The sequence below is a fragment of the Oncorhynchus tshawytscha genome, linkage group LG12 (genome assembly GCF_018296145.1).
Source record: "Oncorhynchus tshawytscha isolate Ot180627B linkage group LG12, Otsh_v2.0, whole genome shotgun sequence".
Taxonomy (NCBI): domain Eukaryota; kingdom Metazoa; phylum Chordata; class Actinopteri; order Salmoniformes; family Salmonidae; genus Oncorhynchus; species Oncorhynchus tshawytscha.
Window position 1 is genome coordinate 58,143,769 of NC_056440.1, and position 15,502 is coordinate 58,159,270.

Sequence of the window (15,502 nt, forward strand, 5' to 3'; positions counted from 1 at the left end):
CGCCAAACCATTTCTGCATGGACCTCACTTTGTGCATGGTGGCATTGTCATGTTGAAACAGGAAAGGGCCTCCCCAAAACTGTTGCCACAAAGTTGGAAGCACAGAATCGTCTAGAATGTCATTGTATGCTGTAGTGTTAAGATTTCCCTTCACAGACCATTATTCCTCCACCACCAAACTTTACAGTTGGCACTATGCATTGGGGCAGGTAGCATTCTCCTGGCATCCGCCAAACCCAAGTCTATTCTTTTGTTATTTATTGAGAGGTTGCACAGGTGGGCGTCTGCAGTCGCAATGGTCTGACTTTTTTCCGTGGGAGGGAGCCCTAAATAAAGGTTGTTTCACTGCATGTCTCTCTTAGTGCTCTGTAATGTATGTCATGACTCATTGTACAGTACATGAGGGTAAAGTCCCCTAGAAGTGTACTGGTTAAATTTATCCTAGAATAACAGTCTTTAATTTTTCTGGAATTATTATTCTGATAAATGTATTTTAGCCTATTGTCACGTCGATAGGTTGATAGGCTGTTTGAGAAGGTTTGAATCCTAAGCAACCTGCCTACACATTGTTTGAAGTACAGTAGACCAACATAGTAACTGTAGTAGGCAAAGCTATATGCAGAATAATCTTGGTAGAGCATATCACTGGAATTAAGGGGCCTTGCCCGAACCCTGAAAAACAGCCCCAGACATTATTCCTCCTTCACCAAACTTCACAGTTGGCACCATGCATTGGGGCAAGTAGCATTCTCCTGGCATCTACCAAACCCATAGTGAAGCATGATTCATCACTCTAGAGAACGTGTTTCCACTGCTCTAGACTCCGATGGCAGCGAGCTTTACACCACTCCAGCCGATGCTTGGCATTGCGCATGGTGATCTGAGGCTTGTGTGCGGCTGCTCGGCCATGGAAACCCATTCATGAAACTCCCTACAAACAGTTATTGTGCTGACGTTGCTTCCAAAGGCAGTTTGGAACTTGGTAATGAGTGTTGCAACCATGGACAAATTATTTTTATACGCTACGTGCTTCAGCACTCGATGGTCCCGTTCTGTGAGCTTGTGTGACCTACCACTTTGTGGCTGAGCCGTTGTTGCTCCTAGACGTTTCCACTTCACAATAACAGCACTGACAGTTGACCGGGGCAGATCTAGCAGGGCACAAATTTGACAAACTGACATGTTGGAAAGGTGGAATCCTATGACGGTGCCACGCTGAAAGTCTCTGAGCTCTTCAGTGTGAACCATTCTACTGCCAATGTTCGTCTATGGCTGTGCGTTCGATATTATACACGTCAGCAACGGGTGTGGCTGAAATAGCCGAATCCACTCATTTGAAGGAGTGTCCACATTACTTTTGGTGATGTAATGTATTTCCATGAATAGGTAATACGGTAATGCATGTATCTTCTGAAATGTACTGTACTGTACTTTATCCCAAGATAACATTACTAGACAAGCTCTGTTTCATAGGGTACTTTCAGCAGATCATATCTAAGTCATTTAATACTGTAGTAAATAAAATGACTAATTGCAGTCATGTAGACTGTCTCTCTTGGTGGTAAAAACAGCTCTATGCCTTGTGGCCGAACAGCATTGTTCGGGTGTGTAACTCTGGAGCCCTGGAGTGTTGTCCTGTCAGTGGCATGGAAAATCCCTTTGTGGCTCAGCTCTAATGTAAATCACAGGTAAGGGGACCCTGAGCCTGGCTGATGTACCAGCAGTGTGCCGTGAAATCTCTGTTGACATTACCTTATGGGCAATTCCAGAAAGAGAGAGAGAAAAAAAGACACATGAACAATTCAAAAAGTCAGTTTTGACTCCTGTCTCTTTCACTATGGAACTGAATTTAATTACAGTAAAAGGCTCGACTTTTTCCTATTTACCAGCTGTCATCTGCACATTCCCAGAACTGAGGACACCATCCCTGACAGTAACTAGTTATAAAAATAACTCCTAATTTACCTGCTCGTTCTTACATTTACAATACCCCAAAGACCTAACCCGTTTTCTTATTTTTTCCTGGGTAACCTTTTAAACAGACTAAGATATTTCCCAGATTTGATGGGGAGAGAAAAGCAGATAACTTTAAAATGAAGTGAGGTAGCTAGGGAGATGAGTTACATGAAGCAATTTCTACGTTCTTCGGCACCGTAGGGAGGAAGAAATTGCTCTCTTTCTGTAGCATATAACAATATTTAGTTGAAATGATCTCGACTGAAGTGCTGGACTAAAATGGGAGCACTTTATATGAATGTTCAGGACCTTGTCTGTTATTTTGCTGCATTCTTTTGAGTGGTGCAGTGTGATGTAAAAGGTCAGCCGTTTTGCATTGGGATAAAGTTATGTAATTTTGGATAGGTCCTGAACTGTGTCTCAGAGCTACAACGATAATGTACTTAGATGGCTGAGTTTCTCCCCAAAAAAAGAAGAAAAAACAGCATCACTGCTGTCTGTGGGAGGGTATGGTGATGTTTCTTTCCCTGGTCAATGGTTCCTTCTTCTCAGCAGTGTGAAACACACGCACACAAGCATGACTCACGCAGACAGTGCTTCAGCCTGTAAGCGGCCGTCCACTCGGAAGTGACGTGACGTCTTCCAACACAGGTTTTTGTAATCCCACGTTCCAACTCGACGACCTGCGTTGACGGTGCTAATCGAGGGACCTTTTCCATCCCCTAGCTATCTGAAGGGAGCTGCCAGCTGCTGCTGTGAAGAGCACTGCTTAACTGTTTTCCGCTACAGCAAAGCATCCCTTTTTTTGGGTTTTCCATCCAAGAACATAAAACGATGCTGTTATTTGCATATCTAATGAGAGTCGAAAAGCTAAGCTTCTTAATTAAGGGGGGCGGGGGATATAAATCTAACCAACAACAGCAATATTTCTAGATGTATTTACATGCCTGTAGATACATTTCTCTCTGATACCTGTACAATATCCCAATGGAGAGATACGCAAGCCTTGTTTCTATATGAAATCCAGGTGTTGCTGTGTGTTTATTGCTGGATTGGCATACTTAGTTTAATATTCCTGCTAGCCCGCCACAGGGTACAGATACATGTTTTTAGTGCACTTGTGGCCTACTTTTTTTCAGTAGGACACACGTACAATTTATTCCCGACAGAGAAAACTCTTTAACTCAAGTTGTCCATGACGCCTCTGGTCAAGGACTCAAAAGTCTGTTCTTCCATCATTGAAATGTTTGCGTAATGTTCTGACTCCCCCCCCCCCGTGGGAGGGAGCCCTAAATAAAAGTTGTTGCACTGCATGTCTCTCTTAGTGGTTGGTAATGTATGACATGACTCATTGTACAGAACATGGGGTTAAAGTCCCCTAGAAGTGTACTGGTTCAATTTATCCTAGATTAACATCCTTTAATTTTACTGGAATTGTTATTCTGATAAATGTATCATTAGCCTATAGTCACGTCAATAGGTTGATGGGCTGTTCGATGGGCTGTTTGAGAAGGTTTGAATCCTAAGCAACCTGCCTACACATTCTTTGAAGTACAATAGACCAACATAGCTACTGTAGTAGGTCAAAGCTATGTGCTGGAAAACCTTGGAAGAGCATTTAAAACATAGTTTTCTGAGTTTAATTGACACACGTAATAATAGTGTGTTTAACTGTTGACCATGTTTGGGGAGAAAGTTACAAAACAAAAAATCCTGTATAATACTCTGTAAATTAGAGTAGGCCACAGCTACGTTTCTACTCAACAGTCCAACATGAAGAACAGCAGCTCCATTGTCTAAAGGGCAATTCAGAATCCAAAGCTGTGGTTTGCCCTGTGGTCCATTGTAACAAATCCATTTGATTTTGCAACCACCATTCGCTTAGACACACAGCCGCGACCGTGCACCTCCCCAACATTCCTAACCGACGTGGCGGCGGTTGGGGAAATGGCTTGAGACGTGCAAGAATTTGAAAAGTATTCAAGTTAACGGTCCAATATTCAAGAACACTGGTGTGTGGTATGCGTTTTTGGACTCCGATAAGCACTCAACCCTTAAAAATGTGTTGCTTTGCAGTGGTGTCATTTACAAGATCACATTGCATGTTGTACTGGAGAATGAGATGCCTATCTTCTATCTTCTAACTAATTCATTCAGTTGTTTAATATTTAAAAAACAAAAGATGGTTGAAATATGAATTAGAAACCCAAGCAGCGCCATCTGGACAACAATAACAATCCATCATAACGAAATGATGCATCAAATTACACTTGCAACAGGTTCCATCTGTACCTTGCGAAATCAATCTCATTCTGATTTGAGTAGGTCACCTGCCTGGAAAAAAGAAAACAATTTGCTCCTTGATTATTGTTGTTTGGTTCTGGCTTCTCCCCTAGCCTGTGGTGTGTATATTTAGGCTCATAGGTAGGATAATCATACTGTGGAGGAGGTTAAGGCTAAAAACCTACCCCCGTTTAACAGACCGCACAGCATCCATCTCCTAATGAATTTTTACTGCTGCGGCTCCTTTGTCTCTGCACTCTACATAATGCAGAGGTTTCTGCCCGGGCTAAGACCTTGTTACACAGAATCTCAGAGAATGCATATGGAATGGCGATACAATGGATAGATATACTCATTGCGTCAAGTGCATTGACTTGACTTTACAGTTAAATATTTTTATAGCACACTTGTGAAGGCGTCAGTAGCAGATTGATTGGCTCAGGTTCGGAAATTGTAACAAATTAAATGAACAGTGGGAATGACACAATAGGGATAGTTTCTTACGTACCAAAGGTTATTCCCTCACTATAGCGTGTAAGGCCTTTAAAGTGTACTGCAAAATCATTTTCCATTTCCAAGTTTCTCTCAGCAGGCAGTCAGCCTGAAATACACCCTCCTCTCTCTCTCACACACACACACACACACACACACACACACACACACACACACACACACACACACACACACACACTACAAACTCCTCACGAACGCACACACACACACGGACGCATGCATGCACACACACACACACACACACACACACACACACACACACACACACACACACACACACACACACACACACACACACACACACACACACACACACACACACACTACAAACTCCTCACACACCACACACACACCACACACACACACACACACACACAAAACACTCACACTACACCCTCCTCACACACCACACACGCACACACACACACGCACACACACACACACACACACACACACACACACACACACACACACACACACACACACATACACACACTCACAAACAACATATTTTCATGGATGAGTACATCTAATTGCATTGGCCTCTTAGACTAAAGGTAGCCAAATCATTTGCTCTGTGATCCTTTTGCCTTTGAATTAATCTTGAGAAGCAATAGTCTGGCCCAACAATAACACAACGGTTGCCATTTCTTCCTCTTCTCCTCCTCAATAGGGTTCTGCTTTGAGAGGTTGCACCATTCAAGACAGTGGATCTGACTTTATTTATTGTAACTCATTGTTGGAGTAGTGTGGTTCTCACTGAGGACATTTTTGGCAGATTTGATTAAAATGGTACTTTCATGGGATGGACTGCAGGGAAAATTGTCCCCAAGAATAGCTAAGTGTATCATATATCATGCATCGAGCCATCTGTTCCTTATATTCAAATGTTATTGCAATATTTAGAATTACAGATTATTCATGTAGGTGTAATTAACAAATTAAATCTTTCTAATGAAAAACTGTCTGTATAAATTGGTAGACTTCTTGCTCAGAATCAAGTAACTACAGTAAGTAATTCCTTAGCGTAGCCTTAAGGTAAAGTGGAATATGCTTTATATATACATTACCAGTCAAAAGTTTGGAAACACCTACTCATTCAATGGTTTTTCTTTATTTTTACTATTTTATACATTGTAGAATAATAGTGAAGACATCAAAACTATGAAATAATGCATATTGAATCATGTAGTAACCAAAAAAGTGTTAAACAAATCAAAATATATTTAATATTTTAGATTCTTCAAAGCAGCAACCCTTTGCCCTGATGACAGCTTTGCACACTCTTGGCATTCTCTCAACCAGCTTCATGAGGAATGCTTTTCCAACAGTCTTGAAGGAGTTCCCACATATGCTGAGCACTTGTTGGCTGCTTTTCCTTCACTCTGCGGTCTAACACATCCCAAACCATCTCAATTGGGTTGAGGTTGAGTGATTGTGGAGGCCAGGTCATCTGATGCAGCACTCCATCACTCTTCTTGGCCGAATAGCCCTTACACAGCCTGGAGGTATGTTTTGGGTCTTTGTCCTGTTGAAAAACAAATGATAGTCCAACTAAGTGCAAAGCAGATGGGATGGCGCATCACTGCAGAATGCTGTGGTAGCCATGCTGGTTGTGCCTTGAATTCTAAATAAATCACTGACAGTGTCACCAGCAAAGCACCCCACACCATCACACCTCTTCCTCCATGCTTCACGGTGGGAACCACACATGCAGAGATCAACCAAAAATCTCAAATTTAAACTCATCAGATTTCCACCAGTCTAATGTCCATTGCTCATGTTTGTTGGCCCAAACAAGTCTCATCTTATTAATGGTGTCCTTCAGTAGTGGTTTCTTTGCAGCAATTCAACCATGAAGGCCTGTTGCACGCCGTCTCCTCTGAACAGTTGATGTTGAGATGTGTCTGTTACTTGAACTCTGTGAAGCATTTATTTGGGCTGCAATCTGAGGTGCAGTTAACTTAACTTATCCTCTGCAGCAGAGCTAAATCTGGGTCTTCCTTTGCCCTGGCGGTCCTTCATGAGAGACAGTTTCACCATAGCACTTGATGTTTTTTGCAACTGCACTTGAAGAAACTTTAAAAGTTCTTGACATTTTCTGGAATGACTGACCTTCATGTCTTAAAATAATGATGGACTGTCGTTTCTATTTGCTCATTTAATCTGCTCTTGCCATAATATGTACTTGGTCTTTTACCAAATAGGGATATCTTATGTAGTACATTTTTTATTTATTTAACCTTTATTTAACCAGGTAGGCCAGTTGAGAACAAGTTTACAACTGCGACCTGGCCAATATAAAGCAAATCAGTGCGACACAAACAACAACACAGAGTTACACATGGAATAAACAAACATACAGTCAATAACACAATATAACAGTCTATATACAGTGTGTGCAAATGAGGTAAGATAAAGGAGATAAGGCAATAAATAGGCCATAGTGGCGGAAAAATTACAATTTAGCAATTAAACACTGGCGTGATAGATGTGCAGAAGATGCATGTGCAAGTAGAGATACTGGGGTGCAAAGGAGCAAAAAATAAATACACTATGGGGATGAGGTAGTTGGAAGGGCTATTTACAGATGGGCTACGTACAGGTGCAGTGATCTGTGAGCTGCTCTGCTTAAAGTTAGAGAGGGAGATATGAGTCTCCAGCTTCAGTGATTTGGGTATACCACTCCTACCTTGTCACAACACAACTGATTGGCTCAAATGCATTAAGAAGGAAACATATTCCACAAATTAACAAGGCAATTGAAATATATTCCAGGTGACTACCTCATGAAGCTGGTGGAGAGAATGCCAAGAGTGTTCAAAGCTGTCATCAAGGCAAAGGGTGGATACTTTGAAAAATCTAAAATATGTTTTGATTTGTTTGATGTCTTCAGTTTTATTCTACAATGTATAAAATAGTAAAAATCAAGAAAAACCCTTGAATGAGTGGTGTCCAATCTTTTGACTGGTTCTGTATATGATGCCATGTTTTTAGAACTACATCCCCTATGATGGCATCTGTGACCTAATACAGTGAGAAATTGTTACAGTGACCAATGGACATCATATCTGACCTTTTATCTGATCGTGATCTAATCAAATAAGAACGTATAGGAAATAGTCATTCTCATTATCTTACCAGTTGTAAACAGGGTTTCAGTCTGATCATACTTGCTCATATGTTGCTTTTCATGTCAGTTTGTGAACCACACACAGATAGCCCACATCCAAATTTCTTAGGATGTAAAAAGCAAGTATTTTAGGATGAATTTCACCACACAAATCAGCATATAAGGATTTAAGCTTCCAGGGCAAACTGCACAAAGAAACCCTGGCTAATTGAGCCTTGCGATGAGATTCAGATGGGGAACTGCTCTGACATGCTAGACGCCAGCTGACACCCAGCCTTACAGGGTGACAGGGCCCCCTCTCCCTCACACTCCCTCACCCTGCAGAGAGGAGCAGCACATGCCCTCTCCACCACTTGCCCTGACAAGGAGCAAAATCATTAATTCGCCATGTAGGGCTTAACGCTACACTTAAGTGTGGAGCCTGAGGCCGAGGGGAATGAAATATTCCTCATTAGAATGCACTATTGTTCCAGCGACTGCTATGAAAGCTCATCTTGAGTATGGAGTGGCATGTTTTCTCCTGAGCTTGACAGTAAAAGCAGCCACATGTGGCAGTGATTGAGGGTACAGTGGGAAGGGGGTCTGATTCCCCTCATTGTGCATTGGGATTCACAATGAAGCAGTGAACTATAACGCAGGCCAATAAGCATGATGTCTGAGTTCTTACATGTAGAGGGGTTTCTAATAAACATAGATACATAGATGCATGATGGGAAGTCCGGATATGTGAGCAGTTTTCATTATCATGCAAGGCTGCGGTTGTGACATTGCTATTGGGTTATTTTCCAGTCGTTAATCTACTTATGCTTATTTAGTGCAGACTTAGTCTTTTTTTATTGAATTTTTTGGTTTAAACTTCATTTAACTCAAAGTGCAGTTTGAGGGTTTGAGTGGTTGAGTGTCTGTACCATATAACGTTATTGTTGCAATTGCGAATGTGGACAGAACAGTTTTAATGAACACAAAACGGTTAAGGTTAAAGGTTAAGGTTGTGGTGAAAAGATCATCCTACAAGAGGGAAAGAGGTACCATTTACACTGGACAGTATGCACTGTATCTAGAAACATTCTGGTGAGAATGGGTTTCTCACAGTTTACTGTACATACATACTATGAGGGGAGGGGGGGTTGATATTTATTTTTGTTCCATGATTAGAATAATTGATACAATTATACCAAGAAGACTTCATGTATGGTTCCATGTATGGTTCTTCTTTGCTGGCTTTGTATTTTAACACACACACACACACACACACACACACACACACACACACACACACAGCCTCCAAGTAAACCGACATGCATTCATTTGGGCTCATTTAAGAGGTTTCGTAGTGTGTGGAATGTTGTGAAGCTGTTGTGTTAATGAGCCACATCTTTCATGTGAAATGATGGCACAATTAGGAAAACAAAAGTGCAAGGTGTGACAATTTAAGTGAATATGCTTTGTCAGTGTCTGTGAACAGCACGTTTGAGACAGTATATGCATAAAAACGGGTTTATAAAACAATCGTGGAGGCTTTATAGAGGTCTGGATTTCTGTACACACATTTTACCTTGTTACTCTGTCCCCAAACATGGTCTCAAAGGAATACCTCTGGCAAATTTCAGGGCAGAAAATGAAATGGAAGTTGCTGAATAGGATGTTCTGGCGCAAGATCTTTACAAAAATACAAATTAGAAAGAGGACCTCTTCTGGCCATGTTTCAGACCAATGCTGAACATTGTCCAATTTGCAAATGTTCTACTTTAAGATCCCCCCTACAATCCTTAGTTACTTACCTTTGGGATCAAGATCCTAATATATGGATAGAATAAAACCAGCCATATCCGCTCCTCATTTGAGGAAGAAGAAAAAAACCTCCAACTGTCTCTTACCGTGGAGCTCCAGTTCTCTTATCATCTTATTCCCTATGAATCTCTTTAGTCGTTTTAAACATGAAAAGGGTTGTCTGTACTTGAATCCGCTAATGTTCACACAATGTGTGCTCGCTTGCCAGATGGCAGTGTCAAAGACCTTGACAGGTGACTCTATACATAGGCAGTGATGGGAAAAAGTACTCAAATCTCATACTTGAGTAAAAGTAAAGACACCATTAATAGAAAATGACTCAAGTAAGAGTGAAAGTCACCCAGTAAAATACTCCCTGAGTAAAAGTCTGAGAGTATTTGGTTTTAAATATACTTAAGTATCAAAAGTAAATGTAACTTCTAAAATATACTTACGTATCAAAAGTTCAAGTAGATGTTAATCAAACCAGATGGCAAGATTTTCTTGTTTTATGAATGTATGGATAGCCAGGAGCACACTCCAACACTCAGACATAATTTACAAACAAAGCATTTGTGTTTCGTGAGTCCGCCAGATCAGATGCATTAGGGACGACTAGAGATGTGCTCTTGATAATTCTGTGAATTAGACACTTTTCCTGTCCTGCTAAGCATTCAAAATTTAAATAGTACATTTGGGTGTCAGATAAAATATATGAAGTAAAAAGTACATATTTTGTTTAGGAACGTAGTGGAGTAAAACTATAAGTTGTCAATAATAGAAGTAGTCATGTAAAGTACAGATACCCCCAAAAATGACTTAAGTAGTACTTTAAAGTATTTTTACTTCAGTACTTTTACACCACGGATTTATAGGAAATGAAAGTGTTTGAGGTTGTTTTGAAAGAAAAAAAACTCTGGCCATAGAGTGTTATTCGCACTAATGTGTACTGGCATTACTATTTGTATACTGTGCTTCATGATAAGATAATAAGGTAGACATGACCCACTTTCTATAGTGTATCAGTTCACCGTAAACTTTGTTCTCAGTGGGCTTCAGTTATCAATATGTACAAAAAAACATTTATAACTACCCCAGTCGCGCCAACATTGGTTTTCAACATTCATAAAACTCTTATCAATTAACTTAAAAGATTATGCCAGTGATATAAGAATACATTGTGACGCTTACCAATTCATTCCTTTTTTTTCCAGCTACACACAGATTTGGATGTTGGCAGCACACCAATAAAGTATGTCCTGGCTGGCGAGGGGGCGGGTACCATCTTTGCCATCAACGAGATTACGGGAGATATTCACGCCATGAAGAGACTGGACAGAGAGGAGAAGGCAGAGTACACGCTTACAGCACAAGTCACGAACAGAGACACCGATCAACCCCTGGAACCGCCCTCGGAGTTCATCATAAAGGTGCAGGATATCAACGACAATCCGCCACAGTTCGTTGAAGGCCCCTACCGGGCCTCTGTCCCAGAGACGTCTCAAGTGGGTAAGTCAAGTGAAGGCCTTCAACTTCTCTTTCTGCGGGCATACAAACTCACCTCTACATCATTTGAAAATAGAACCTTTATTTACATGTAATTGTAGGGTATTTGGGTAACTGTTGTGATATGTAATACCCACATTTCTGTTTTGATAACATTGGTCATCATTGGAATACACACTTTTTTCCTGACTTTTCAATTGCATGTTACCATCATGAATTCCATGTTGTCATATTATTATTTAACCTTCATTTAACTAGGGGAGTCAGTTAAGAACACGTTCTTATTTCCAATGACAGCGTAGTAGCAGTGGGTTATCTGCCTTGTTCAGGGTAGAACAACAAATTTTTACTTTGTCAGGACGGGGAATCGATCTTGCAACCTTTCGGTTACTAGTCCAATGCTCTAACCACCAGGCTACTTGCCGACCCTAATATTAAGTATGGTCTTCAGTGTTGAGTAGTAACAATTCCTGCAAGGGGATAGCATATATGCTTTCAACACAACGTTTGACATATTCCTTAACAATATTGTATATAACCACTACAAAACCTTTTGTATGTAACAGTATGTTAATATATTCATATATTCACATATTTATTTCAGCCAAGCATTCAAATTAGTGGTGCCTGATCACACATTTCAAATATAGCACACACAGTTAGCAGTACCTGAAAATGAATCGGCTCATGTATTTCGAGGGTCTCAGTACTGACCTTGGAATGGTTACCTAACTGTGAGTATTTTGTAGAAAATCAGAAACAAGTGGGAGAGCAGGATGCATCTCTTCATCTTTTTGACATGCTGCCTTCAGAAAGAGGCATATAGTGGTGTGGTTATTTGTTGGGTACTGTTGTTCCCTATCATGATGCTGACATAAGTCAGATATGATTTTACTATGACTGCAAACACATATTGCAGCCACCAACATTGCAGTTTTCTCTTAGTGTGTTGTTCTCAATTGAAATGCTCATTGTATTTATCCAAGGGTGTTGACAGTGAAGTGAAGGGAATTGTTAGTAGTGGGTTGAAAAGCAAAGTGCTAGTTGACTGCAGAGACTGGGATTTGGCAAAGGGAATGCAATATAAAAATTGAAGTTTCTGGCTTTTGTGATTGTTGCTTTGTCACTGCTGATTAATTAAACATTCACCAATGTTCTCTTGTTAGCTTGAAAGGCTTTTTGAAAGGACTTGTTTTGGCCTTGTTAAGTTTTTATGTGTTGTGGCGCTATCAAAAGCTCTGGACATAAAGACACAAACAAACATTGGAGTCTTTTTTCATCTCCCGTCTCATATTCATAAATCATTTGCGTTTCATTTCTATCACACTAAAATAAGATTTCATACAGAACTCATACTCTATTTTCTAATTGTGCTTTAAAATTCCAATAACGTCTACTGCGAAAACAGAGGAAAAGAAACTCTTATGAACATAGACTGTTGGATTTCTGACAAAAACATGTAACTCAAAACTATTAAAAAGGGCTTGAAGTAAATTCAAAAACCGGAAGCTGTTATATGGAGCTTTAACAAACAAAGGTGAGCTTTTAACATGTTTGGGCTGACATGCCTCTCATAGTACACATTGAAACACAGGCTTGACAATGCCTCAGTGTGTCATCACTACCTTGGCAGGCAGTTACCGCTAGAAAAAAATATGTGACATGTGCTTGTAAGGGCTTCATGTTTCCAGTGTGCAGGTGAGCACAAAGGTTAATAGAACATGCCTGAGAATGCCTTGTTCTTTCTGAAGGTGAGCTGGATAAGAAACGTGGCTTTGTTCACTTCATGTTATGTCATTTATTGAAAAACAAATCAAATAAAGCCATTTACAGTTTGGGTTTTGTTTATTGGTGTACTGACATTGTCAAGCCCTGATCTGTTTCACCTGTCTTGGTGATTGTCTCCACCCACCTCCAGGTGTCTCCTGTTTTCCCCATCAGTCCCCGGTGTATTTATCCCCGTGTTCCCTGTCTCTCTGTGCCAGTTTGTCTTGTTTTGCCAAGTCAACCAGCGTTTCTCCTAGCTCCTATTTTTCCCAGTTTCTGTTTTTTCTTAGCCCTCCTGGTTTTGACCCTTGCCTGTTCTGACGCCGAATCCGTCTGCCTGACCACTCTGCCTGTTCTGACTTCGAGCCTGCCTATCCCCTTGTACTGTTTGGACTCGGACCTGTTCACTGAACCCCTGTCTGTCCTGACCTCGAGCCTGCCTATCCCCTGGTACTGTTTGGACTCTGACCTGGTTTATGAACTCTCGCCTGTCCCCGACCTGTCTTTTGCCTACCCCTCTTGGTGTAATAAATATCGGCGCCCATGCCTCCTGTGTCTGCATTTGGATCTCGCCTTGTGCCCTTATAAACATTCTCCATTGAAGACGTAAGAGTGCAGAGTACATGTCATGACATTTATTTTACTTACTTCCTTGGTGATGTGCATTCAACCTACAGGAGATGTTCCTCTTATCTTACTCTGATCTCATTCCCTGACTGTAACACTTAATGATCTCATTCTAAGAGGACATTAGAGCATTAAACATTTTTTTCTTCAACATTATCTCAAATGGGAAGTTGTTGGGGTGTTTGTCATATTAATATTGCTTACATCTTCATATTAACCTTTGAGTGTGGGCAAATAAACAATCAAACAAGCACCAAATATCCTGTTAAAGGTTTTATATGATTATATATTAATATTTAATACACTATACTCATCCATTCATTTCTTGATACTGGACAGCTGAAAATGCTGTATCTATATTCACAATATTTATATATTTAAAGTGGTCTTAAATTCTAAATGAGTTTGTTACAAGGGGAATTATGTATCATTTGCACAGATTGGACAAATCTCATTGGATTATTGGATCCGTTCTCTTGTTAATGGGGTCTTTGACTTTAAGGCCAAGACAAGCAAGCAAATTCCCTCACTAGGTCCTTCAACCATATGCCGGAATTATAGAGCTCCCTGCCTTCTGGAGCTAACAAGGGGATTGTGATGTAGTTTAAATTACAGAGTCTGCTTAAAGTGACGACTCAGGTAATGAGAATCAGGTCGTCCGACCCTCCTCTCTACCAGAGAAAGGGTGTGAATGACAATAATTGCTACACAGAGAAATAAACTTGGAAAGTTGTTTTGCCGTCTCAAACTCCAACGTGAGGCCTCGGGAGCCTTGCCTGAGCCTGCTTCATTATCAAGGCGATTAATAAAGCTGGTGGAGAGACAGATGGCATGTCGCTCCTCAGCCCTCCTCTCCTCGCAGCGCGGCCGCTCTCAACCCCCCTGTAAAATGAGCCTGTGTACAGAAGCACCAGGCGTGCAAACGTGTCAGGATCTGCTAAATTGGAGCGCAGACATAAAATTGAAGTGACATTAATAGATTACCTGGAGTTCATTTGCATTTTGAGAGTTATTATGAACATCGGTAACAGGACTAACAGGCACGGTCTGTGGCTCTAATGATATTTTTGATTATGCACTGATCAATGATGGCAGCTTGGGAAATAAGTAAAGAGTTGTCATCATTGATTTTGACTTGATCAAGGAGAGACATATGGAAATGAGTGCTACATGCAGACATCCATTGGGCTTCCAATTTACAGTATACGTACATTAGACCCCTCATTTTAATATTAGCACACCTTCATAAATTAAACATGTACAGAGTGAAACATAACACGTTTTTTACAAAAAAGCAAAGGGACGCAGGTGAACTCAGATATGGGCCACATTAGTCACCTGTGAGATGATCTTACACACAATACTTCAACACATTACAGGACAGCTGGACTATTTTTGATACCCTTCCACGCTCCATTTAGGCCAGATGTGCAATACATTGACTGCCTTGATTTCATCGAACATATGGTCTTTGTAATTTAACGCTGATCTTGCTGTCAATTCTGAACAAAACCGTGGCTTTGGAGCAGTGGCAAAGGGAACATTGTAGCTTAATTTGAGGGTCATCGTCTTAACTTTGAAAACATTCATTTTTAGACCATGGTCTTCAACTGTAACAACTTGGTGGAGAACGTTGGTGGAGGGCTTCTGTTTGGTGCGACTCGCCTCTCCGATTCAGGACTCTAGGTTCTGGCAGATGGGCAGGGAGGCAGGAGGTTGTGGGCCTTTAACACTGTCTGCAGCTGGACCATCGCAGAGTCACATCTGCCGTGCAGGCCAGGCACGGTGCTGTAGAAGGCCAATGGCCTCAGCTGAGGCAGGGGTTAGGCCTGTGAACCTGATGTGACTCTCTCAGCCCAGCCAGCCCTTTCGGTGCTGCTAAATAGGGACAGGACAGGAGTCCAAGGCAGAGGAGATTTCACAGACAAGCTGGGCCTAGCTGTAAAT

General features: G+C 41.0%; 1 protein-coding gene across 2 annotated transcripts in view; it reads left to right on the forward strand.

Moving 5' to 3' along the window:
• Nucleotides 1–15,502, forward strand: part of LOC112263537 (cadherin-8-like) — an 85,778-nt gene that overhangs the window by 26,457 nt on the left and 43,819 nt on the right. For both annotated transcript variants that reach the window (XM_024439934.1, XM_024439935.1), the window contains exon 3: nucleotides 10,870–11,164. In XM_024439934.1, the coding sequence (XP_024295702.1) occupies nucleotides 10,870–11,164 (295 nt within the window). The remainder of the gene's footprint in view (nucleotides 1–10,869; nucleotides 11,165–15,502) is intronic.